We start from the raw sequence: 26,503 nt of genomic DNA, 5'->3' as shown, positions 1-26,503 counted from the left end.
TAAGGAAGCAAAGAAACATCATCAAAAAAACTACTACCGTACCACCAAGAAAGCGAAACCTCAACCCCAGCTGTTTCAAATTATTCATAGCAGAAATTGTAGAGGCAGAATAGAAATTATTCATAGTATTTTATTTGGATCAATTGACACCATTGAACTCTATAAAATGAATTATCTCAACTTGTTCTTGTATGTCTGCATTGTTTAAAAATTATATCTTAAAGGTTATTTTTATGTATTTTCCAATGAGTAATGTGTTATTTTTTTTTGTTTTCTTGCAGGTCTATTTTATTTCTTACACCATACTGTTCCCGGATAATATTGCAAATTCAGGTTCAACCCCAGGAATTTATTACAGGTTTAGCCATTTATTTTTATTCTACTTAAGCATGAGTCGGTTTTTATATGAATGGTTAACTACAAAAAGCAAGGGTTCATGTCTTACTTCAACTTTTATTATATATTAGCCTTTACAGACTTAGTTTCATTAATTTGAAGATGACCTGCACGTACTTAAATTTTGATTGCATTGTGTTAGCTTATAGAATGATAATGGTTATTTGATAATGATTATTTATAGAATGATTAAGAAATTCATAGAGACAACAATTGATCCAAACCAACTTGCAAATTGGTTTTGAAGCGTATAGATTGGTTGTATAATTAAAATTTTGTTTGTGTGACCCATAAAATTTACCAAAAGCTAGTTTGGTAAATGTAGGTTCTGATTAACTATTTTATGTAGTTAACACATTTATGTAAGTAATTTTTTGTTATGGTGTTTTGTTTTGTAGTCATGCCAATTGATAAAAGTTGGATTTCTAAACCACGAAACACCATTGAATATGCAAATGGTTTGAATGAATTTTTGGAATTTGCATTTGGACATGCTAATGGTCTTGTCATAAAGTGTCCGTGTTCAAAGTGTGGTTTCAATAAGTGGCAAATAAGGGATGTAGTTCAAGAACACTTAACATGTAGCACTTTTCCTCAAAACTACCAAACTTGGTATATGCACGGTGAAGGACTAAGTGGAAATGAGTCTGTGGTTGTTCCAAGTGCGCATGTCATTGAAGATGTCATAGAATCTCATAATCCAATGGAAGACATGTTGAACGATGCATTTGGGTTTGTGGGGCACCACGATGATCACATTGATGAGGGTACTCAAGATGATGGTGTACAAGATGATATGTTGCATGGTGAAGGAAATACAAACTTTGATGCGTTGTTGAAGGACAATAATGAACCACTATATGAAGGTTGTACCAAGTATTCAAAGTTATCATTCATGTTGAAGTTGTATCATATAAAATGCATGTGTAGAATGAGTGATAAAGCAATGACCATGATTCTAAACTTGCTAAAGGACGCATTTGAACATGCTAAGTTTCCTAACTCATTTTATGAGGCCAAGAATGTGATTAACAAACTTGGTCTTAATTATGTCAAAATACCAGCTTGTCCAAAAGATTGCATGCTATATTGGGGTGAAGAGAATGAAAGCTTAGAAGAATGTAAACGGTGCAAAATGTCTAAGTGGAAAGATAAAGATAAGAAACAATATGCAAAGATCTTGCGTTACTTTCCATTGAAGTCAAGATTGCAACGATTGTTTATGAGTTCTAAGACAACTGAATCTATGACATGGCATGCATCAGAGGATAACCAGGATGGGTTGATGAGGCATCCTAGAGATTCCGAGGCTTGGAAAGCATTTGATGTATTACATCCAGAATTTGCAAATGATCCTCGAAATGTACGACTGGGCTTAGCTAGTGATGGCTTCAACCCTTTCGGAACCATGAGTACAAGCTATAGTATATGGCCAGTAGTCCTCATCCCATACAATCGTCCTCCTTGAGAGTGTATGAAGCAAACCTCTTTTATCCTATCCATGATAATTCCTGGAAAACAAATGACAGGAAACGACATTGATGTATACTTACAACCACTCATAAAAGAATTAAAGGAGCTCTGGTTCGATGGAGTGCAAACTTTTGATTATTCGAAAAAAGAAATGTTTACATTGTGAGCGGCTTTGTTGTGGACAATTAGTGACTTCCCTGGCCTAGGCAATTTATCTAGATGGAACACGCACACTGGTCTTGCTTGCCCAACTTGTAACTTTGACACTGAGTCTTCTTTGTTGTATAGGGGCAAATACAGCTTTATGGGACACCGTCGATTTTTACATAAAGAACATAGATTCAGATTGAGTCATTCTCTTTTTGACGGAAGAACTGAACTAAGGGAAGCACCAGAACATTTGTCAGGGTCAGACATATTTAAACAAGTTGAGGGTATCAATGTTACATTTGGAAAACCATTAGAACCTACTGATACAAGTAAAAGGGGTCGGGGAAAGAATGTTCTTGAAGTTGTTGGAGCAGAACAATGGAAAAAAGAGAAGTATATTTTTTGATCTTCCTTATTGGGAGACGAACTTGTTACACCATTGTCTAGATGTCATGCATATTGAAAAAAATGTTTGTGACAATGTTTTGTATACATTACTCAATGACCCTAAGAAATCAAAAGATAATTTAAAAGCCCGAAAGGTACTTAAAGAAATGGGTATAAGGAATGAACTTTGGCCAGATGAAAGAGGAAGATTTCGGCCAAGTGTGTTTTCATTGTCAAAACCAAAGAAAAAAACGTTTTTACAAACACTGAAAGATGTGAAAATGCCAGATGGATACTCGAGTAATATTTCAAGGTGTATTGATTTGAAAGCTGGAAAGATTTTTGGCCTTAAGAGTCATGATTGTCATATTCTTATGGAACATTTACTACCCATTGCCATACGTAATGTTTTACCAAACAATGTGACTACAGTGATAGTAGAACTATGTTCATTTTTTCGACAATTATGTGGCAAAAGTTTAAGCCAAACCGAACTTGATAAACTTCAGTCCCGCATCATTGAAACTCTTTTCCACATGGAAATGTTGTTCCCTCCTACCTTTTTTACAGTTATGGTGCACTTAACTTGTCACTTAGTTGGTGAGGCCAAACTTGGAGGCCCGGTTCATTATCGTTGGATGTATCCCATAGAAAGGTAAATGTTTTTGGCACACATAGATTTTGAAGTTTTTTTAAGCTTCATATCTGATTATCCTAATTGAAAAATTATTTTATAGGTATTTGGGACATTTAAAATCATATGTTCGAAACAAGGCACAACCTGAAGGTTCCATTGCCGAAGGATACCTAGCTGAAGAGGTTCTGACCTTTACCTCTGAATATATGGAAGGGGTTGAGACAAGAAGTAACAGGCCTTCACGTGTGGATGATTCTTGTAATACAAATATGCCACAATTGAGTACCATTTTCCCACCAATTGGTAGAGTAGTAAGTGCCTCTTCAACTTTTGAGTTGTCAACCATGCAAAGAACTCAAGCACATCGATATGTGTTATTTAATTGCCCTGAAGTTACCCCTTTCATTCAGTGAGTGTTAACACAACTATAAATTTAATTATATTCAAAATGTGTTCTTAATGGAATCATTAGTAACACATTGGTTATGATTATTTTCTTAGGGAATTTAAAAGTCATTTGCAAAGGAGGTTTAGAGGGAGAAGAATTTCAAATATAGAGATAGAAAGGATTGTTAATAAGGATTTCATGAATTGGTTTCCTCAAAGGGTACGTAGAAACTGTTTTTATATTTGTTTTTATTAAAGTTTGTAACATATGTTCACACATTTAATCCTTATTTTTGTAGATTAATAACCCAGACATTTCAAGTACAGTGTCAAATGATCTTAAGTATCTATCTCAAGGTTTGACTCCACATGCTAGAAGATTTTCTGCCTTCAATGTAAATGGATTCAAGTTTAGGACCGAAAGTCGAGAACATGGGTTAAAAACCCAAAATAGTGGAGTTTACTTAACTTCATCAACATCATGTGTTGCAAGTATGGCTGATCAAAACATTAGGGAAGCGGATTTGGCATACTATGGAAAATTAGAAGATATAATTGAGCTTAATTACTATGGTCGTTTTAAAGTGACATTGTTCAAATGTAAATGGGCTGACACCACAAGAGATAGGGGGCTTAGAAAGGATCCGTGGGGTTTTACTTCTATTAATTTTTCAAGATTAATTCACATGGGAGATCGTGAGGAGCATGATCCATATATTGAAGCTTCACAAGCTGAAATGGTATATTATGTTAATGATGAAGTTAACAAGGATTGGAAAATTGTCGTCCACTTGAAACCACGAGACTTGTATGATATGGGAGAAGGAGATAATGAAGTTTGTGAACTGGAACCATGTCCACAACAAGATTTAAACCATTTTTTCAGCGAGTCTGAACATTTGCCATTGTTTAGGGATGATGAAGATGATGAATTATTAAACGAGGACAACAATGATCACGAACTTCATGAAAATGACTCAATGTCAGAGTAATAATAAGCTTGGTCTGTTAATAAAACTGCACATGTATGGTTATTGTTAGTTGCACATCTATTTAATTATGTACTTTGATATGCATTGTTATATCTTGTTTTTGTATTTTATTCTTTCCTTTTTATGTGCAGATATGCCTAAACCTAAGAGGATTAAGAACTTGCTTAAGGCAATTGGTGGACATAGTTCAGACACATCTGTGAGGAACTATGTTCAACTTAATGACACGCCTCAAACTACACGTCAACAAATAACTAAATCTGGTCAACCACATATTGGATCTCCATTACCACAAGCATCTGGACATACACCACCACAAATCTCAAAATCTGCACAACCACGAGATTTACAACCTACTTTTGAATCAGCAGCGCTACCACAAACTGAGTCTACTCAACCACCAATCTCACAATCTGCACAACCTGAAGGCACATCTGAGTATGCACAACCACACACATCTGACTCTGCACTACCACATACATCTGAGTCTACACTGCCACATACATTCGAGTCTACACAACCACATACCCCTCAATCTGCACAACCGCATACATTAGAATCTGAAGCAGAAAGGGTGGCACCAAAAAAAGGCAGACATTCAAACCACTATTGGTTTGTTGATACTATAGGTAAACATATGTTAATTTTGTTGTTGTGTTTTTCTTTTTCATTTAATTACTTTCATTGCAGATACCTTAATGTATTATACTTTATAGATGAGCATGGAGTTACTCAGAAAACGAAGCTCAAGGTTAGGGATGCTCATAATTTGCCCATTGGAACACGTGTGGTTGTCAACTATGATGATAACTTTCAACCCATTGGAGAAGCATGTGGTTTGCTTGCTGGAGTTTGTGGACAGCTAGCAGCAAATCATATATTGTTGCCTATAAGTTTTGAAAGTTGGTCATCTGTGCCTGATACTTACAAGGATACTATATGGGAGAGTGCACTGAAGGTAATTGACCCTACATTCAATAAAACATTAAATATGTACATTCTTATTTCAGTTTTTGAATATATATGTGGACTAACAATTGTATTATTTGAAGAGTCGTTTTTGCTTCATGGTAAATGAAGATCTCGCTAAGAGAGATGTTATGTTCAAAATTGGCAAATTGTGGAGGGAGTATAGATGCAAGCTCTGGAATGAATTCTATGACCCAGTGTTAAGCAGAAATGACTTGATAAAGAATGTTCCAGATGGTCTTAACATGGAGCAGTGGGCTATATTTGTGGATTATCGTCTCAAGCCTTCCACAGTGGTACATACTTTTCATTTCATATATTTCTCACTCAACTTGATTTTAAATTTGCAAAAACTGATTTCATTTTATTGTGTAGAAACTGTGTAACAGGAATAGAGAGATAAGAAAGAAACAAACTATTCCTCACACTGGTGGAGCTATGGCATTGTCAAGAAGGAGGGATAATCTGGTATATTTACATATATGTAGCTTTGTGAATTTGGCATATATTTTGATTTATAATATATTATGTATTTTTGTAATTATATTATCCTTTTTGGAATGTATAGAAAATTGAGACTGGTAGGAACATTGGCCGAGCTGAGATGTGGAAGATCACACACAAGAGGAAGAATGACACGTATGTTAATGATGAAGCTATGGAGATTGGGGTAACTTCTAATTATATCAGTTTTGAACCTCTCATTTTCTTCTTTATGTTGAACAGAGTAATTGTTTTCTGTATATACTATTTTTTAGACATACTATTTTGGATTTGGATACTGATTTGGATATTGTTTTAGACTATTTTGGACTATTTTAGATACTGTCTTAGACTGTTTTGGGTTATTTTTGACACTGTCTTGGACTGTTTTAGGAACATATTGTCTCTACCATGGGTATATATTGTTTTGGACTGTTTTGGATTGTTTTGGGCTATTTTGGATACTGTCTTGAACTGTTTTGGGAACATATTGTGTCTGCCATGAGTATATACTATTTTGGACTGTTTTGAGCTATTTTGGATACTGTCTTGAATTGTTTTCGATTGTTTTGGGAACACTTTGTCTCTACCATGAGTATATATTGTTTTGGACTGTTTTGAATTGTTTTAGGCTATTTTGGATACTGTCTTGAACTATTTTGGATTGTTTTGGGAACATATTGTCTCTATTATGGCTATATATTGTTTTGGACTATTTTGGACTGTTTTGAGCTATTTTGGATACTGTCTTGAATTGTTTTCGATTGTTTTGGGAACACTTTGTCTCTACCATGAGTATATATTGTCTTGAACTGTTTTGGATTGTTTTGGGAACATATTGTCTCTATCATGGATATATATTGTTTTAGACTATTTTGGATTGTTTTGGCCTATTTTGGATACTTCCTTGGACTGTTTTGGGAACATATTGTCTCTACCATGGGTATATATTGTTTTGGACTGTTTTGGATTGTTTTGGGCTATTTTGGATACTGTCTTGGACTGTTTTGGGAAGACGAACATTAAAGTTGGTTGCTTCCATTTTTATGTAGGATAAAATTGATGAGTTAATGCTGGAAAATCCAGAAACTGCATCACATATATCTCCAAATGATCCTGTTGGTGTCATTTTTGGAAAGGAGCATCCAGGGAGGGTCAGAGGACTTTCATATGGAGCTTGTCCTACCCTTGCTTTCAAGAAATCCACAACAAGGGTAAGCAATATGAATAATGGTTCCTCTAGTGGTGGGTCTTCAACAAATGTTGAAGAAAAGGTAGAAAAGATGGCAACTGAACTTGCAGTTGTAAGGAGCCAAATGCATACTATGCTAGCCTACATTGCTTCTAGACCAGACGTGCCGGAACATTTTGCTGCAATGGCAGCAAATTTGGTACAAGCATCTATTAATGAGGTATAAATTACTATACTTAAAATTTTATTATAATATTGTTTTCATTTATTTTTTAAAAATTGTCAATTAATTTTAAACATATTTTAACTTATTCCAGGCACCGGATGTTGCTAGTGGTGCTCCATCACCAAACCAGAATATAAGATCAAGTGGAGGGAGTAAGACAAACTAGGATTGAGAATTTACTTGTAATATGTTTAGAAAATGAAACAATTTACATTTTGACAATTTAATTTACTTGTTGTTTGGATTAGTTTGACATTATCAACTTTGTTATTTCAATGAATGAATGAACTCATCTTTTGATTATTATATTTCTCAATTTTAAATATATTATGAAATTAGTTTATGTTATAACTTAATCATATATATTATGAAACATAATATCAAATTAATTAATATTATAAAATCAAATTATAAAATAGAATTAAATAAATTATTATAAGTATTAAAAATAAAATTAAAGTTTAATTATAATATCAAATTAAATAATATTATGAAATCAAATTATAAAATAGAATTAAATAAATTATTATAAATATTAAAAATAAAATTAAATATTTAATATTCGAATTATTACAGTTATAAAGTGGCGGTTAAAACTGCCACTATTTACGTAAGAATTGGTTTACCCAATTTTAAAATTACGACATTTATAACTGACGTCAATTGCACGCTTAAAACCGCCACATTATACAATGAATACTATGGCGTCTGCTACAACGGTTCTCATTTGACCGCCACATTAAACTTTGTGGCGGCAAGAATTCTGGCGGTACGCAATACCGCCACAGACGTATAATGCGGCGGTTAAAAACGCCAATTTTTACGAAAATAACCGCCGCATTATACACGTTTTTTTGTAGTGTCAACTTAAAAAATTCTTTTATTTATGAACTCGGTGTTGCTAAAAATTCATAAGAAAAGGACAGGATAATATATGTGTAGGTAATTACTCTCCTTTCTTATTGTTTTGTTATGCCTCCTCGTGCTAATATTTTATAGTTCAATAAAATTTGAAAAGAAGGTTATTAGAAATATAAAATAATAAAAAAAGGTTACTAGAAATGTGCTAATATTTTAAAGTTCTATAAAATTTGAAAACAAAGTTATTAGAAGTATAAAATAAAACAAAGTTACTATAAATATAAAATTTTCATAATGTATGAAATATTCAAGTATAGAAATGTGCTAATATTTTAAAGTTCTATAAAATTTGAAAACAAAGTTATTAGAAGTATAAAATAAAACAAAGTTACTATAAATATAAAATTTTCATAATGTATGAAATATTCAAGTATAGAAATGTGCATGAAAGAGTAAATGAGTTTTAAATTTAATTTAATTTTATAAAATTAGTTTATAAAATAAAGTTTCCATTTATTCATGTATTATTATCTCTAATTGAAATATAATATTTAAAATTTATGGTAAATCTGATTGAAGAAGGATTATTTTTTTTTCTTTTACCTTTTCCTCTGTATTATTTTGCTATTGATGTCCTCTTTTTAGCATATGTTAACTTTTCTTTTCTCTTTCTTTTATTTTTTTAGTTTGGTGATTGTAGATTTAGTTATAGTTAATTATATCTACATCAAAAGATCCGGATAAAGTATAACTTTATTTTCCAATCTTGCTATTAATATCACTTTCAATCATATTCTCGCCACTATTTTGGAGAAAGTATATATAGCTTTATTTTCTTTTTACTCGCTCTTTCTTTTTCGTGCCATTCAATAACCACTTTACACAACAACGCTTTTACGTTAAATGCATTAAATCCAATCATTCGTACGTAGAGGAGAATATCAGTACTTCCCCCGTTTATATTTATAAGAAATCATACTTTTTTTATTTTCAAATATAAATAATTATAATTATTTTTACTTTATTCAATATTTTTTTTAACATAGCTTAATTTTAATGAAATGTTGATGGCAGATGATTAACTTAAACATTTTATGATCTGTAATATATTAAATTCTCTTAACACTTTAATAGTTTGAACACTTTATATATATCAACACTTTCGTACTTTCTTATGCATAGTGATTTTGGGGATCTTTGCTAATGCATGCCTTACTCCTTAACTTATCTTAACCCACACCATATAGTGAGCTTTTGCTAGCTTTGAGTATCAAAATAATAACTTTCTTGCCTTATTGTAAATGCCTTTACACAACTATTATAATTACACATATGAATACCTCATTACTCATACTAATTCATCTCTACATCCTGGACATGAAGTAATAAGATAACGAAAATCTAACTTAGGCGAGGCTAAGTATGAAAAATCATAGAATTTCCACTTAACAGAGAACTAATCTTTCGATGAACCACAAACCCATAACTAAAATGGGCATATACTCAATCTGGACTTGCACAACTTTGCTTCACAAACTGGGCCAGAGGCTGCCTATCATGACTTTTATTAGCATTGTTGCGCAGAGCGCCTGCTCGGATAATCATACTTGCTCTAAGCTCAGCCGCCTTATTCACATATATAATCGAAGGATTCAACTACGTATCATTTAATCATTTCACAGAGCGCCTAAACTCAGGTGATCGTTCACACACCGAGTTAACCCGACTTACCATGTACCAAATCTAACAAACTCACCACTACAGGGCGTCTGCACGCAGACGACTTGACTTACTTCGAGCTAAGACGTCTTACCAGGTGTGAATGACTCTACTCATAACAAACCAAATCACAAAACGCCTATACTTGGGTAGTCGCTCTTACGCCGAGTTAGGTCGCCTTACCTTACATCGAATCAAACGATTTAGCCATAACAAATTAGTTTGCAGAGCGCTTGTACTCGGGTAGTCATTCTTACACCGAGTTAGGGTCTCTTACCTTGCCAAATACTTCCTTTACATCAATTTTACGCACATGGTGTCGATACTCGGGTATTTGTACTAACACTGAGCTAAGTTGTCTTACCTGACACTAGATAACCAATTTACGTGCAGGCACCCGTACTCAGGTAGTCGTACTGACATTGAGCTAGGTCATCTTACCTGACACTAGATAACCAATTTACACGCATGGCGCTTATACTCAGGTAGTTGTACTGACATCAAGCTAAGTCGTCTTACTTGACACTAGATAACCAATTTACGTGCAGGGCGCCTATACTCAGGTAGTCGTACTAACACCGAGCTAGGTTGTCTTACTTGAGACTTAGATCAAGGGAATCACTAGACAAACTAGTCTCATAGGGCGCTTATGCTCAGATAGTTGTACTGACACCGAGCTAGGGCGACATATCAGGTGCTAACTCAAATAAATCAACAGAACTAATGCACCATCTTTCAAGAACAAATTTATCACTGGATGACCTCATTAGAAAACCCCTTTAAGGGAAAAAAAAGCATCACCTTAATCATCACATTGTTAAAAAAGAAAGCATTAAAACAAAATATCTTAACTGAAGTAAAACTTGTAGTTTGCCACGATCCACGTTCGAGGAATGGCTCCCCCTCTAGGGTTTCCAGCCTATACGCTCCATTCCCGACCACCTCAACTATGCGAAATAGACCAATCCACTTTGGAGATAACTTGTTTTCTAACTAGTAGGGATGAGCCTTTCCCATCACCAAGTCGGCAACCTTGAATTGCCGAGGTCTCGTCTTGGTCTTTTGCCTCAGCTCCACCTTTCTCATTAAAGCCTCTGAGTTAATACGGGCATGTTCATGCACCTTGTTTAACAAGTCTAGGTTCACCTTCCTTCCTTTGTTAGATTCCTCAACAATGAAGCTTTGGAACCAAGGAGAGTTCTCTTGTATTTCTGCTGGTATCATGGCATCTGATCCATATACCAAACTGAAGGGTGTTTCTTTAGTTGTTGACTGAAGGGTGGTGTGATAGGCCCACAGAATTCTGGGAACTTCTTATGACCAAGTTCCCTTTGCCTTTTCTAGCCTCCTTTTCAACCCTCTCAGTAGGAATCTGTTAGTTGATTCAACCTGACCATTCGTCTGGGGGTGTTCTACCGAGACGTATATCTGCTTTATCCCGAGCTCCGAGCATAGCTTACCCAATTGTTGACTAGCAAATTGGGTTCCATTGTCGAACACTAGGTGCCTCGGAATCCCAAAAAGACACACAATGTTCTTCCACACAAAGTGTTGTACCTTGTGAGCAGTTATATGTGTCACTGGCTCAGCTTCAACCCACTTGGTGAAGTATTCAATGGCCACAATAAGATATTTCATCTGACGTATCGCCAAAGGGAAAGGACCTAAAATGTCTATTCCCCATGTATGGAAGGGTCATGGGCTATAAATGGACCGCAACTCCTCGGCTAACGCGTGGTGCGAATTAGTGTGCTTCTGAAATTGCTCGCAACGTTGTGCATATTTCACTCAATCCTCCTTCATGGTCGGCCAATAATACCCAGCTCGGATGGCCTTCAACGAGAGAGTTTGTCCTCCTATGTGACTACCGCAAATGCCCTCATGGAGCTCGACCATTATGCGGATCACTAATGTCCACTTACACATGTGAGGATTGGGTGGGTATAACCGTAACAGAAAAGATTTTCATCTATCAGGGTGTACCACCCTGCATTCCTCTTAACCATCTTGGCCTCCATAGACTCGACAGGAAATAACCCATCAGCAAGGTAACACTTGTAAGGTGTTATCCAAGTCTCTCTGGTGTCGACCTGCAAAACCTCAAGAAATTCATCCCCCAATAACCCGTAAGTTGTTATTCTTGGGACTTTCATGGTTTCCCGAGTCATCAACCGATGCCTTATCCCATTTCCTAAGTTGTCCCTAAGATCTCCACGTTGCCGACTTCGGTTAGTCCTCCTTCAACTCTCCTGGGCGACTTTGATGTCTCCTAGATTACTGACCTCCCTTCCCAGAACTAGCCAATTTAGACAGCAGGTCTGCTTAAGAGTTTTGCTCTCTGGGAACGTGAATGTAGAAAAGGCTGCTTTCAAGATCGTTACGTACCTGAGATATGAGGCTAGCTCGGATCATTGGCCTAATACTCACCCGTGACTTGCCCAGTGACAAGCTACAAGTCAATCTTCACCAACAAACTCTGAGCTCTCAATTCCTTGGCTGGCAACATTCCTGCTATCAAGGCCTCAAACTCAACTTTATTGTTGCTCGCCTTAAACGTGATCCTCAAGGTCTGCTCGATTAACAGCCCGTTTAGTCCCTCTAAAATGACCCCAGTTCCACTTCCCTCTTGGTTGGAGGATCCATTAACTGAAAGGACCCACATGAAGTCATTGGGATCAAACTGAGTGAGGTAAACCCATAAAGACTCCAAAAACAAGTCCAAAAGAAGATGACCAAGAATGCCAACTATGAAGGGTCATCTCAACAAGTAAAGGAAGACCTCATCAATAGGAGAAATGGACAAGGTCCAGAGCACTTGAAGTTCTTCCTATTAGCCTTCTTAAATATTTAGAAAATGTTGTAAATAAATTGGGCTCAAATGAGGGGTCCAAATGGTAGAAATAAGGTAGAAAAAAATTGGCTTGTTCCTACTCCATTTGGAGGCATTTTGACCTAGTTTCTAGAAGGATAAGCCTAGAATACAGGATTGACTTAGTCAAACCCTATGGCTGCCCACTTTTTTCCCTTATCCCATTTTACCCTCTTTTCTTCTTTTCCAAGTCTCCTAAATCTATAAATAGGGAGGCCTAACTCATGTATTCATATGTTGAATGTGTTGGGTCTATTAGTGTCTAAGTTCAAGAGGGGAGGGGTGAATTGAGCTTACAAAATTTTCGCAAGAACACACAATTTTCAGAATATCAGAGGCAAAAAGAACAGATTGTTTTTACATGAAATAGATTGATTCTTCAGAGCAGTCTAGCACAATTTGAATTTGTTCAAATTAAAATTGTGATCAACAGAGGGTTATAACAGAATCAAATTAGCTAGATATTATGAGTATGAAGGATACAACTATGTTTAGAAATCAAACAAATTCACTCAACACAAGGTTTTAAGGAGACTGACTCTTTCTCGGATTTTAATGAATAGATTGTTTGTTCACAGATCACTTACAACATCATATACAACTGCCTTGTTTGTGATTAGAGAGATTTAACAAATCAGGAAGAACAGCTTTTACTTAAACCCAGAATTAACAGATTCAATTTCAAAAGAACAGATTTAGTTCTTGACATAATTAAGTAAAACCAAAAATGAGCGCAGGGATGAGAAGAAAAAGCATACAAGTTTTTATACTGGTTCACTCATACAGAGCTACGTCCAGTTTCACCTTACCCCAAGGTGGAATCCACTAAAAACATTACCAATCACTTACAATCACAGCAGTTCTTGAACACTACAAGAACAATACAACCAATGCTGAAAAACCCTATTTCAGCACACCTTGCACTCCAAGAAACCCTATCAAGGAGTGACTAACACTTACAACTTTCCAAACCAGAATAAAGGAAAGATTACACCTGAAAAGAAGATGCAAGAACTCAAAACCAGTAGTTCAATTTCCTGCATAACTGCACCAGCACCTTCACCAAGATCAAAGGTTTCCTAGAAAAAGCACACTTGAAGATCGCTTTGGAAAACCTTTCAAAAATCCTTTTCAATCCTTCTTCTCACATAGAAAGTGTTTGATCTCTGTCAAAAACGTAATTGCTCAGCACCCTTTCATGTGAGAGAGGCTTTTCTTTTTATAGAAAACAGTTTCTAACTTCTTTTAAAAAAACAGTTGAAAAGCTGTTATGAAAACAACAGATTCAGTTTTGAACTTAACAGATTTATTTTGTGAAAACTGCCAACTCAGCTAACTAAAATAACTGTCTGAGTTGTACCTTTGGTGCCCTAACTAACTTGCAAAAAACCTTTCAGCTGACCAAAGAATAAACCTGTTCTTTCACAGAGAAACAGATTAAAAGATAACAAACAGGCCAACTCAGCTTAACTGAAATAACAAACTAAGCTTTACCTGTGATGTAACAGAATTTCAGAAAAGCCTTTTAACAGAGAAGAAATAAATCGATTCTTTCTCCATAAAACAGATTTATTTTTGTACTGATTTAAATCTTTTAAGAGCACTTTTAAAAGCTTTTCAAAAACCATTTGACCACATCATGTGCTTGATCTAGGCTTTGTTAGGCATCTAGGATAGATCATGTAGCAAAAGGCAACCTTTCACAATTACAAGCCTACATACAAGATCATCTAAACCTATTACAAACTTCAAAACAAACTAGCTATTTTCTACATCAAACACACACTAAAACTAGGTAGAGAAGAGGCTTCATCCATTTTCAACAATCTCCCCCTGTTTGATGGAGACAAATCCCCTTTGCACAACATAGTTTGATGATCACAATCTGTACTAGACTAATTGCCAAAACCTGCACAGAATTTTTAGACATAAAACCATAATAGAGTAGTTGTGACTTTTGTGCTACCTCCATGTACCATGTAGCATTCTCTGTGAGCTGTTCTTCTCCCCCTTTGGATTCATCAAACAGAAATAAACATGGGATAAAAACATACAAGCCATTCATCACAGTTCAAACTATAAATCCAGTATTAAGTACTATTACAAACCACAATAAAATCAACTAAAAAACAGTGCAGAATAAAGACAAACAAATTAAATTCAAATTGTCGTTGTAGTAAAGCTCAGCTAGCTGCCCTTGAACTCCTTCAAGTTGGTCATCCAAGTGTTGATACCTGGCGTAAGTCATTTCATAGTGTGCCTTCTGCTCATATGTGAGTGTGTCCAGCCTGCTTAGCACTTGTCTTTCAAACATAGACAGAGGTTCACCTCTGTACTCATGTGCCTCATATGCAACCATTGCATTTTGACTTGTAGCAGCAACATCTTCATGCCCAGCAGAGTGCACTGGTGATTCATCCATGTGTTGCACTCCATCAGCATTTTCTTCTTCTTCATTTGCTGGATCAGCTACCTCATTTTCAGCTCTGTTTGCAACATTCCTTCTAAATACCCAGCTGTCATCCTCCTTTTGAAAGCCCATCTTGAGGAGAGTGGAGTTGTCTATTTCACTTGCTGCCTTAATTGTGTCATTTCTCTCATTTGTAGTGTCAACTTCAAAGTAATCAATTAGCTTTGACACAAAAATAGCATATGGAAAACGATAGTCTGGTAACCTTGTGGATTTGAGCATATGCTCCACCATTGTACTCACCCAATTTACCTTGAGTTGGTTCATGATACAGTACAGCAGAATCAAGTCCTCTTCATGGAGAGTTGCATGATTGCTTCCTCTTGGAGTAAGCTGCCAAGCAATGATGTAAGCTAGGAGTCTTGGAATGATTGTGAGATTTCCAGCATGGAATCTAGCCACTGGTTCAGCAGGGTTTCTCACACAACTTCTGTAAAACTGCACCTTGTTGAATCCCTGAATTCCAACAGTGTTCCCTTTGCTAACCTTCATTCCTGAGTACTTGATTCCTCCCACATTGCTCCATATTTCCCTTGTAATCTTCAGTTTCACACCTTTCACATGGGAGACCAAATTTTTGCCATCTTGAACCAAGTTGTTGTAGAATACTTTCACCAAATCTGGATAGACATTTCCAGTCATCTGTAGGAAGTTCTTCAGCTTTTGATGCTTGAGCAAGGTTTTTGCTTCATTCAGATTTTCTTCTCTCAACCAAGAGAATTCCAGCACTTTGGGCGCATTGACTTGCTTCCTGCTTGTCTCATGGATGAACCTTGTCATTGCATCAGAATCTCCAGCAAACCATTTCTCCAAAATGCCTTGGTTGCTACTGGATTGCTCTTTGGATTTCTTCTTCCTGTGTGATGAGGATGCCATGCTCACTCTTTTTTTACCTGCACCAGTTTATTAATATCCAATTTCAGCTAGAGAAAAAAATTTGCAGTTCAGATTATCACTCAAAACAGAAACGAAACCTGAAGTGAAGCAAATGTGAATCTGGACAGCTTATAACACAGATGAGAAGGTGTGAGAGAAAAGCTGATTTGTGCTAGGTTTATATGGAGTTTTTAAACCAAATTTTGAAAATCACAAATTTTAAAGAAAGACAATTTGATCAGATTTCAAGAATTATGGGTTTTGAAGAAAAGTCAAATCTATTAGATATGCTACAGATTTTATTCCTATGGTGCAGCAGGTTCAGGTGTGGATTCACGTAAGAATATATTGGAACCAGATTTTGGCAAATCAAATCTGTTGCATCTACACAAAATCCAATCAGTTAGGATACCCACACATTAATTGGCATAGACCTGCTGGTCAATAACCGTAAAAGCAGTCAAAGATAAAGTGGGAGAGAGAAAAGTAAATCTTTCTCTTTCTTAGTCACAGCTGTGATTCTGAAACAGGGAAACAAAACATGTTAAAAAATAAAGAAACAGATTGAAATTTTTACTGCAGAGGACAATTTAAGCTAATGATACCCAATTCATTTAGAAGAAAATAAAACCTGTCTTTAGCAAGAGGTTTAGTGAATAGATCAGCCAATTGAAATTCAGTGCCAATGAATTTTATATCACACGTTCCATTAGCTATATGTTCTCTTAAAAAGTGATGTCTAATTTCAATGTGTTTAGTCCTTGAGTGCATGACAGGGTTCTTAGACAGATTTATGGCACTAGTATTATCACAATTTATAGGTATCTTGTTTAACAAAATTCCAAAATCACTTAGATGTTGTCTTAGCCATAAGGTTTGAGCACAACAACTTCCAGCAGCTATGTATTCTGCCTCTGCTGTGGAGAGAGCAACACAAGCTTGCTTCTTGCAATGCCAAGAGATTAGACTTGATCCAAGCATGTGACAAGTACCACTTGTGCTTTTCCTGTCAACCTTGCAACCTGCAAATTCAGAGTCTGAAAAACCGGTTAAGCTTAAAGATACATTGTTAGGATACCATAATCCAACATCCTTGGATCCTTGCAAGTATTTCAGAATTCTCTTTGTTGCATTGTAGTGTGATTCCTTTGGTGCAGATTGATATCTAGCACATAAGCACACAACAAACATAATGTCAGGCCTGCTGGCAGTTAAGTATAATAAGGAACCAATCAAACCCCTGTACTTAGTTTGATCCACTGATTTTCCTGCAGAATCTTGATCCAGCTGGCAGCTTGTTGAAATAGGAGTGTTGATTGCTTTGCATTGATCCATATCAAACCTCTTAAGCAACTCCTTGCAATACTTTGCTTGATTTATGAAGATTCCATCCTTGAGTTTTTTTACTTGTAGTCCAAGGAAGAAATTCATTTCCCCTAACATTGACATCTCAAATTCACTCTTCATTGCAGCAACAAAAGCTTCACACATTTCTTCATTTGTGGCCCCAAAGATGATATCATCCACATACACTTGTACAAGGATAATATCTTCTCTTTTCTTCTTTATGAATAGAGTTTTATCAGAATTGCCACGGTTATACCCTTGAGAGAGCAAAAACTCACTGAGTCTCTCATACCATTGCCTAGGTGCTTGCTTCAATCCATATAAGGCCTTCTTAAGCATGTACACATGTTCTGGATTTTTGTGATCTTCAAACCCTGGAGGCTAAGATACAAATACCTCTTCATTAATGTAACCATTTAGAAATGCACTCTTGACATCCATTTGAAACAGCTTGAACCCTTGTATGCTGGAAAATGCTAGAAGTAATCTGACAGCTTCAAGACGTGCTACTGGTGCATAAGTTTCACCAAAATCAATACCTTCTTCTTGGTTATAACCTTTAGCAACCAGCCTTGCTTTATTTCTAGTGATAGCTCCATGTTCATCCATCTTGTTCCTGTACACCCACTTGGTTCCTATGATATTCATCTCAAGCTTTCTTGGAACCAAGGTCCACACTTCATTGTATTCAAACTGGTCCAGCTCTTCCTGCATTGTTGTTATCCAATTGTTGTTTTGCAGTGCTTCTTCCATGCTTTTAGGCTCAATCTGTGACACAAAAGCCACTGTTCTGCAGAAGTTATTGAGTGAATTCCTTGTTGAGATTCCCTTCTCAATTTTACCAATTACATTGTCAAGAGTGAGATCCCTTGGAGTCTTCCATTCTTTAGGCAATCCTACATTCACAGTAGATTCTTTGATAGAATTTGAATTAGTTGCATCAAGCTCACTAGATTGATTCTTTTGCAGAATGGTTCTTAAATCATCCATACCAGATTCATCCAGAACAGATTTGGGCACAGAAAAATTTGTTTAATCAAACACAACATGTATAGATTCTTCAACTGCAAGCAACCTTTTGTTATACACTCTATAAGCATGACCATTTATAGCATAACCAATATGTATTCCTTCATCTGATTTAGGATCAAATTTCCCCAGATTATCTTTACCATTATTTAAAACAAAGCATTTGCAGCCAAATACCCTAAGATGACTAATGCTAGGCTTCCTTCCTTTATACAGTTCATAGGGAGTTTTCTTAAGAATTGGTTTAATCAATGTTCTGTTAAGCACATAAGAAGCAGTGTATACAGCATCAGCCCAAAAGTATTTAAGTAAACCATATTCATTTAGCATAGTCCTAGCTAACTCTTCTAGTGATCTATTCTTTCTTTCAACAACACCATTTTGTTGGGGTGTCTAGGAGCAGAATAATTATGTATGATCCCATGTTTTTCACAATATTTATCAAACTTTGCATTTTGAAATTCTCCTCCATGATCACTACGAATTTGTTTTATCCTATTTTCATTTTCATTATGCAGAACCTTAGCTAGTTTCTTAAAGGCTTTATATGCATCATTTTTAGAAGCAAGAAACAAGGTCCATGTATATCTTGAAAAGTCATCAACAATCACCAAAGCATAGTAATTTCCAGCTAAGCTAGCAGTCCTAGATGGTCCAAACAAGTCCATATGCAAAACATCCAAAGCTTTATTTGTAGAAACCATATCTTTTGATTTAAAGGTAGTTCTAATCTGTTTTCCCTTTACACAGGCATCACACAATCTGTTATTTTGAAATTTTATGTTTGGTAAACCAGAAACAAGTTCCTTAGATTTTAGCTTATTCAAGTGATTTGTGTGAATGTGAGCTAGCCTCCTATGCCACAGCCATGACTCATCATTTTTTGATAACAAACACTCATTTTCAGAACAACTCTTTATAATGTCTAGGAGATAGATGTTGTTTACCCTTTTTCCAGTGAACAACACCTTACCAGAAATTTCATTTGAAATTGTACAAGTGTTGGCTTCGAAATTGACCTTGTATCCCTTGTCACACAGCTGGCTAATGCTTAGAAGACTATGTTTTAGCCCTTCAACATACAATACATTCTCAATAGTGGTTGAGTCTTTGGTACCAACATCTCCTCTTCCAAGAATTTTTCCTCTATTGTTGTCCCCATATGTGACATGCCCTTCAGCTTTGAGTTTCAGATTTATGAACTGAGTCACATCACCAGTCATGTGCTTTGAGCAGCCACTGTCCAGGTACCACTAGTTTTTCCTGTTGTTTTTCTGCAACAAAACAGATTTAGCACATATGGTACCCCTTTAGTCTAGGGTCCAGCATGATTAATATCTTTCCTTAGGAAGCCATTTGGCCAATCCTTTAGGAACAAGGTACCTCCTAGCTTTACATGTTCTAGATACATGACCAGACTTCATACAATAAAAACATGTTGCAGTATGCATTGTTTTTGAATAACTAAAAGAGGAAAAACCTGTTTTGGAAGGAACAAAGAAACTAGATAACTTTTTCACATTACCTTTCATTTCAGGATTATATCCTAGACCATTTTTTATTGAAAATAGCATTCTGTGAACCTAATAAGGTTTCAAGATTTTCTCTTGCTTTAGTGAAATTTGAAAGTGTTTTTAACAAATATTCAACCTGTTTTTCCAGCTTCTTACAATTTTCACAAGTTTTAATTGATGCATGCAAACATGTTAATTCAAGGCTAACCAACTCAGTTTTAGCTTTGTGCAGTTCTTCTTCAAGAGCTTTGACCATAGGTTCAAGTACCCTATTTACTCTATTCAATCTGTTACACATTATAGCCAACCTGTTTGCTTCATCATGCGTTTCCTTAAAAGCTATTAACAGCTGATCATAGTTTTCAGAATCAGTGGAAAAATCACTTACTGAGTCAGAGTTGGACCCTTCATCATTCACCATGAAGCACATATTTGCTTCTTCACTTTCAGTTGAGGAATTACTATATGAGGATACATCATTTTCTTCCCATGAGATGTATGCTTTTCTACCTTTGCCTTTGTCACTCTTCTTGCTTGCTGATTTTTCTTTATTTTGATTGTTTGGACAATCAGCTTTTATGTGACCCGGTTTACCACATCCAAAGCACGTGTAATTAGAAGAATTTGAATCATTAGGTTGTTTGGAGTACCTCTTTCTTTGCTGAGTTCTGTCACGGTTTTTCTTTCTAAGAAACCTGCTGAATTTTCTGTTGAGCAGACTTACGGTCTCATCATGTTCAGGATCAACTTCTTCCTCACTTGTATCATGTTCCATGGTAGTTTTCAGAGCAATTCCTTTGGCCTTCTTCTCCACAGTTTCTTGTTCTTTCAATCTTTTCAGCTCTATTTCATGCTCTATCAGCTTTCCAAAAAGTGCAGCAGTGGACATCTTGGATAAATCTCTGGATTCTGAGATTGCTGTTACCTTAGGCTGCCAGCTCCTATCAAGACATTTTAGCACCTTTATGTTAAGCTCTTCCTTGTCTAAGACTTTACCAAGGCCAGTGAGGTGATTTACAATGTGTGTAAATCGTTTCTGCACATCTGCAATACTTTCTTCTGATTGCATTCTGAACAGCTCGTACTCCTGAATTAGTGAGTGCTTCCTTGCCCGTTTCACATCATCAGTCCCTTCATGAGTCACCTCTAGTACATCCCACATCTCTTTAGCTGAGTTACATTGAGAGACTCTAAAGAACTCATCCATGTTCAGTGCATAGGTGATGATATTCTTGGCTAAGGAGTCATATTGGGCCTTCTTCTTCTCGGTTTCTCACCATTCAGACCAAGGCTTCTTTATTGTTTCATTTTTCACAACCTGCATAGGTATAAAAGGTCCACTGACCACTGCATCCCAGATTCCCATGTCAATAGACTCCATAAAGATCTTCATCCTGATTTTCCAGAAAGCATAGTAAACACCACCAAACATAGGAGGTCTATTAATAGACGCACCTTCAGCAAAAGGCATTTTAAACTCAGACATCATGCACACACTTGAGCAAAATACAAGCCCTAGCTCTTGATACCAATTGTTGGGTCTATTAGTGTCTAAGTTCAAGAGGGGAGGGGTGAATTGAGCTTACAAAATTTTCGCAAGAACACACAATTTCCAGTATATCAGAGGCAAAAAGAACATATTGTTTTTACATGAAACAGATTGATTCTTCATAGCAGTCTAGCACAATTTGAATTTGTTCAAATTAAAATTGTGATCAACAGAGGGTTATAACATAATCAAATTAGCTGGATATTATGAGTATGAAGGATACAGCTATGTTTAGAAATCAAACAAATTCACTCAACACAAGGTTTCAAGGAGACTGACTCTTTCTCAAATTTTAATGAATAGACTGTTTGTTCACAGATCACTTACAAAATCATATACAACTGCCTTGTTTGTGATTAGAGAGATTTAACAAATCAGGAAGAACAGTTTTTACTTAAACCCAGAATTAACAGATTCAATTTCAAAAGAACAGATTTAGTTCTTGACAGAATTAAGTAAAACCATAAATGAGTGCAGGGATGAGAAGAAACAGCACACAAGTTTTTATACTGGTTCACTCATACAGAGCTACGTCCAGTTTCACCTTACCCCAAGGTGGAATCCACTAAAAACAGTACCAATCACTTACAATCACAACAGTTCTTGAACACTACAAGAACAATACAACCAATGCTGAAAAATCCTATTTCAGCACACATTGCACTCCAAGAAACCCTATCAAGGAGTGACTAACACTTACACCTTTCCAAACCAGAATAAAAGGAAAGATTACACCTGAAAAGAAGATGCAAGAACTCAAAACCAGTAGTTCAATTTGCTGCAGAACTGCACCAGCACCTTCACCAAGATCAAAGGTTTCCAAGAACAAGCACACTTGAAGATCCCTTTGGAAAACCTTTCAAAAATCCTTTTCAATCCTTCTTCTCACATAGAAAGTGTTTGATCTCTGTCAAAAACATAATTGCTCAGCACCCTTTCATGTGAGAGAGGCTTTTCTTTTTATAGAAAACAGTTTCTAACTTCTTTTCAAAAAACAGTTGAAAAGCTGTTATGAAAACAACAGATTCAGTTTTGAACTTAACAGATTTATTTTGTGAAAACTGCCAACTCAGCTAACTGAAATAACTGTCTGAGTTGTACCTTTGGTGCCCTAACTAACTTGCAAAAAACCTTTCAGCTAACCAAAGAAGAAACCTGTTCTTTCACAGAGAAACAGATTAAAAGATAACAAACAGGCCAACTCAGCTTAACTGAAATAACAAACTAAGCTTTACCTGTGATGTAACAGAATTTTAGAAAAGCCTTTTAACAGAGAAGAAATAAATCGATTCTTTCTCCATAAAACAGATTTATTTTTGTACTGATTTAAATCTTTTAAGAGCACTTTTAAAAGCTTTTCAAAAACCATTTGACCACATCATGTGCTTGTTCTAGGCTTGGTTAGGCATCTAGGATAGATCATGTAGCAAAAGGCAACCTTACACAATTACAAGCCTACATACAAGATCATCTAAACCTATTACAAACTTCAAAACAAACTAGCTATTTTCTACATCAAACACACACTAAAACTAGGTAGAGAAAAGGCTTCATCCATCTTCAACAGAATGAAGAGTAAAGTTACTATACACAAATTGTGTTAGAGTTTGTGAGCATTGTCTCTCTATACCTTGGTTTTATCTTGTGAGTGTTGTGAGCTTTCAAGTGGCGGCGTCTACACTTATCTTGGATTCAATTCACCATCCAAGTGGCATGCTCATTCACAATTCCCCCATCTCCTAAGTTTCCTTTCACTCATATTTTTCCATTCCTATTTTCAATTTCAAAAATGCCTTCTTATTGTTTTTGCTCTTTTTAATTTTCATGTTCTAGCACTTCTTGTGTTTGATTAAATTATGCACCTAGTTTGTCATTCATATTCACCTTTAATTGTGTTTTTCCTTTGGTCTTATGGAAATGAACCTTCACATCTACTTAACACTTGTTAAGTTAATGTTCAGTGGGAACCTTAGACTTATCACCTATAATTGTTCTAAAATCTAAATCTAAATAAAGTTTCATTAATCAAATGAACAATCCTAAAATCAACTCACATCATGTGGTATCAAGAGCTATGGTTGTGTTTGTCTTTTTGTGTTGATTTGGCACTTTACATTCAAGCAATTTACATTCTGACACCTTTAATTCTTGTCTTTAATTTCAAGTTCCTTTACTTTCTTGTTTTTAAATTCAAGTACCTTTACTTTCTTGTCATTATTTTCTTGCTATTAATTTTCCAGCACCTTAATTTCTTACAAAATTTTTTTTAAGCCTTTCTTATATTCTTAGCATTTTTCGTTTTTGAATATATTTTTGTGATGCCTTTTATTGATCTTACTTGTTACTTTGAGTCATATGTTCAATAGTGTTCTAGGTGTCCTTATTTTGATTCTTCTTACTTGCTTTTAATTGTGAAGTTTAAAAATTAATTAGAAACTTGTTTTAGTAGAGGTTGATTTAAAGTTCCAAACATATGATTTCAAGTGTTCAATAATATTGTGAAATTTTTTATCCTTTTGCTTTAGCACTTTTTTATTTACCAAGTTTCATAGTTAAAAGTCTAGTGAGTTTCTTAAAGTCTTCTTTTGTGCTTTTCTTGTTTGTCATCTTTTCAAAGTTTTGTCACATTCTTTTCCTTCAAATTTGATTTAGCCTTTTTCCTGTTTTAAGCTTTTCTTGTTTGTCTTTTCTTCTTTCCTCAAGTTTTGTGGTGAATTATCTTGACCAAATGTGGAGGCTTTGTCCTATTTCACTTAAGAGTTGTTCATACTACAAGAAAGACTTCGGTTAAGGGAAGAAACTTTTTCTTTGAGTGGTTGAGTGTTTTTACTTCATTTTTGCCACAAGCTTTATCTTGTTTTCTAACTTCTTTTCTTTAATTGTTTGTTACTTGTGTTTCTTGTTTGCTTGTTTGCTTGTTCTCATGGCTCCTTTTGCAAGTGATGCATCTTCCAAATTGCAATCTTTTCACAAAGCTCACATTTTAGGAGAACTTGTGGAGGTCAAGAAACAACTTGTCCACAAAGAGGAAAAACTTAGCCAATTTTCCAAAAGATTGCAAAGACTAGAAGAAGCTCAAGCAAGGCAAAATCAACAAGATGAGAACGAATGGAGTTTGCACAATTTCGCAAAAAGGCACCATCAACACCAACAACATTCTTTTAATTTTGTAAATTTACCTAATTTTAATGGGTCCAATGACCCTTCTTTGTATTTAGATTGGGAAGCTAAGGTTCAACATCTTTTTCATGTGTATAAGGTCACCGAGGACTAAAAGGTTAGGTTAGCTTCCTTAGTTTTCTTAGACTATGCCAACCAATGGTGGCACAAACTTGTAATGGACATTGGGTTAAACAAGAAGCCGATTGTGGTCTCTTGGTATGATTTAAAAGCATGTATGCGCGCGAGGTTTGTTCCTCCTCCTTATAGGAAGGAACACGTGTTGAAGTTCCAAAGGCTTCATCAAGGACATAGGACGGTAGATGAATACTTTAAAGATTTAGAAACAATCTTGGCTAGAATTAATATGCATGATAATGAAGAATCCAAGATAGCTAAGTTTGTAAGTGGTTTGAGAAGAGAAATTAAAGATTTTTTAGAATTACATGAGTATTCTTCTTTAAAGAAAGTGGTTCACCTAGCCATCAAGGTGGAATCACACCTTTTGAAAACAACAACTTTCAAACATACTCATGATGATGGTTTCTCCAACTCTTCTTGGAAGGACACACAGAAACCTTTTACAAAAACTTCTCTTTCCAATTTTTCAAACCTAACCACTTCTAAAACAAAAGTTTCTAAAAACAACCTTTCACCCTCTACCCCTAAGTCACCCACCAAAACTTCAAAAACAAAATGTTTTAAATGTTTAAGTTTTGGGCATATAGCTGCCAATTTCCAAAATAAAAGAACCATAATGTTACAAGTGATTAAACAAGACCAACTTAACATAAACAACAAAATAAAAAATGAAAGAGAAAAAGAAGGACAAGATACCATGGGTCTCATTCCTTCCCCTCCAAGGTGTTTTCCTTCCTTATCTTTTTCATTTCCTAAAATTTCTAAATACTTAATATTTTTGCTTAAGAAGTTTAGGGATGCTATTCCAAACCCTCCTAAAGATTCTCACCTTCTAAGAGGCTTTTTCACAAAACATTTCATCCCTAAAATTCTTTTTAAACATGTATTGTAACTAGAATTCCCACATGTCATCTCCCTAAAATTAATAACCATAAGTTTGCTTCACCCCTAACATATCCAACTCATGTGAACAAACTTACTGTGTTCTATGCAGGGTTACTAAATTTGTGGACGAATTCTTAAGCACCTGGGGAGCATGATGTAAACCCACAAAGACTCCAAAAAACAAGTCCAAAAGAAGATGACCAAGAATTCCAACTATGAAGGGTCATCTCAATAAGTAAAGGAAAACCTCATCAATACGAGGAATGGACAAGGTCCAACACACTTGAAGTTCTTCCTATTAGTCTTCTTAAATATTTAGAAAATGTTGTAAATAAATTGGGCTCAAATGAGGGGTCCAAATAGTAGAAATAAGGTAGAATAAAGTGTATTTAGCATAGTAGGATGTGTGGGTAGCATTCTAGCTTGTTCCTGGTCCATTTGGAGGCATTTTGACCTAGTTTCTAGAAGGATAAGCCTAGAATACGGGATTGACTTAGTCAAACCCTATGGCTGCCCACTTTTTTCCCTTTTCCCATTCTACCCTCTTTTCTTCTTTTCCAAGTCTCCTAAATCTATAAATAGGGAGGTCTACCTCATGTATTCATATGTTGAATGAATAATCAAATTGTGTTAGAGTTTGTGAGCATTGTCTCTCTAAACCTTGGTCTTATCTTGTGAGTGTTGTGAGCTTTCAAGTGGCGGCATCTACACTTATCTTGGATTCAATTCACCATCCAAGTGGCATGCTCATTCACAATTCCACCATCTCCTAAGTTTCCTTTCATTCATCTT

General features: G+C 35.6%; 4 protein-coding genes across 4 annotated transcripts; all 4 read left to right on the top strand.

The window, feature by feature from the left end:
• Positions 1–796: 796 nt before the first annotated feature.
• On the top strand, positions 797–2,425 carry LOC137838357 (uncharacterized). The gene is made up of 3 exons (XM_068647601.1): positions 797–1,820; positions 1,926–1,980; positions 2,158–2,425. The coding sequence occupies exons 1-3, from the start codon at positions 797–799 to the stop codon at positions 2,423–2,425; spliced, it is 1,347 nt and encodes a 448-aa protein (XP_068503702.1).
• Positions 2,426–2,573: 148 nt separating this feature from the next.
• On the top strand, positions 2,574–4,422 carry LOC137838356 (uncharacterized). Its single transcript, XM_068647600.1, has 4 exons — positions 2,574–3,061; positions 3,144–3,452; positions 3,545–3,650; positions 3,730–4,422. The coding sequence occupies exons 1-4, from the start codon at positions 2,574–2,576 to the stop codon at positions 4,420–4,422; spliced, it is 1,596 nt and encodes a 531-aa protein (XP_068503701.1).
• A 31-nt stretch (positions 4,423–4,453) lies between these two features.
• LOC137838355 (uncharacterized) lies at positions 4,454–6,176 on the top strand. Its single transcript, XM_068647599.1, has 7 exons — positions 4,454–4,466; positions 4,554–5,051; positions 5,139–5,380; positions 5,475–5,737; positions 5,781–5,859; positions 5,960–6,061; positions 6,150–6,176. The coding sequence occupies exons 1-7, from the start codon at positions 4,454–4,456 to the stop codon at positions 6,174–6,176; spliced, it is 1,224 nt and encodes a 407-aa protein (XP_068503700.1).
• Positions 6,177–6,882: 706 nt separating this feature from the next.
• Positions 6,883–7,527, top strand: LOC137836442 (uncharacterized). Its single transcript, XM_068645157.1, has 2 exons — positions 6,883–7,286; positions 7,384–7,527. The coding sequence occupies exons 1-2, from the start codon at positions 6,945–6,947 to the stop codon at positions 7,456–7,458; spliced, it is 417 nt and encodes a 138-aa protein (XP_068501258.1). The 5' UTR covers positions 6,883–6,944; the 3' UTR covers positions 7,459–7,527.
• Positions 7,528–26,503: the final 18,976 nt, after the last annotated feature.

This window comes from Phaseolus vulgaris, chromosome 4, assembly GCF_000499845.2.
Source record: "Phaseolus vulgaris cultivar G19833 chromosome 4, P. vulgaris v2.0, whole genome shotgun sequence".
NCBI lineage: Eukaryota > Viridiplantae > Streptophyta > Magnoliopsida > Fabales > Fabaceae > Phaseolus > Phaseolus vulgaris.
Note: the sequence above shows the minus strand (reverse complement) of the source record. Positions and strands in the feature narration are given on the sequence as shown.

What these genes read in the sequence shown, in the direction of transcription:
- LOC137838357 (XM_068647601.1), top strand. Translation starts at nt 797, where the DNA reads ATGCCAATTGATAAAAGTTGGATTTCTAAACCACGAAACACCATTGAA. An exon ending in AACCATGAGTACAAGCTATA is followed by an intron (nt 1,821 to 1,925) that starts GTATATGGCCAG and finishes AACAAATGACAG; the next exon opens with GAAACGACATTGATGTATAC. An exon ending in AAAGAATTAAAGGAGCTCTG is followed by an intron (nt 1,981 to 2,157) that starts GTTCGATGGAGT and finishes TTTGTTGTATAG; the next exon opens with GGGCAAATACAGCTTTATGG.
- LOC137838356 (XM_068647600.1), top strand. Translation starts at nt 2,574, where the DNA reads ATGGGTATAAGGAATGAACTTTGGCCAGATGAAAGAGGAAGATTTCGG. An exon ending in TGGATGTATCCCATAGAAAG is followed by an intron (nt 3,062 to 3,143) that starts GTAAATGTTTTT and finishes ATTATTTTATAG; the next exon opens with GTATTTGGGACATTTAAAAT. An exon ending in TGAATTGGTTTCCTCAAAGG is followed by an intron (nt 3,651 to 3,729) that starts GTACGTAGAAAC and finishes TTATTTTTGTAG; the next exon opens with ATTAATAACCCAGACATTTC.
- LOC137838355 (XM_068647599.1), top strand. An exon ending in TTGGTTTGTTGATACTATAG is followed by an intron (nt 5,052 to 5,138) that starts GTAAACATATGT and finishes TATACTTTATAG; the next exon opens with ATGAGCATGGAGTTACTCAG. An exon ending in CAAGAAGGAGGGATAATCTG is followed by an intron (nt 5,860 to 5,959) that starts GTATATTTACAT and finishes TGGAATGTATAG; the next exon opens with AAAATTGAGACTGGTAGGAA.
- LOC137836442 (XM_068645157.1), top strand. Translation starts at nt 6,945, where the DNA reads ATGCTGGAAAATCCAGAAACTGCATCACATATATCTCCAAATGATCCT. An exon ending in TACAAGCATCTATTAATGAG is followed by an intron (nt 7,287 to 7,383) that starts GTATAAATTACT and finishes AACTTATTCCAG; the next exon opens with GCACCGGATGTTGCTAGTGG.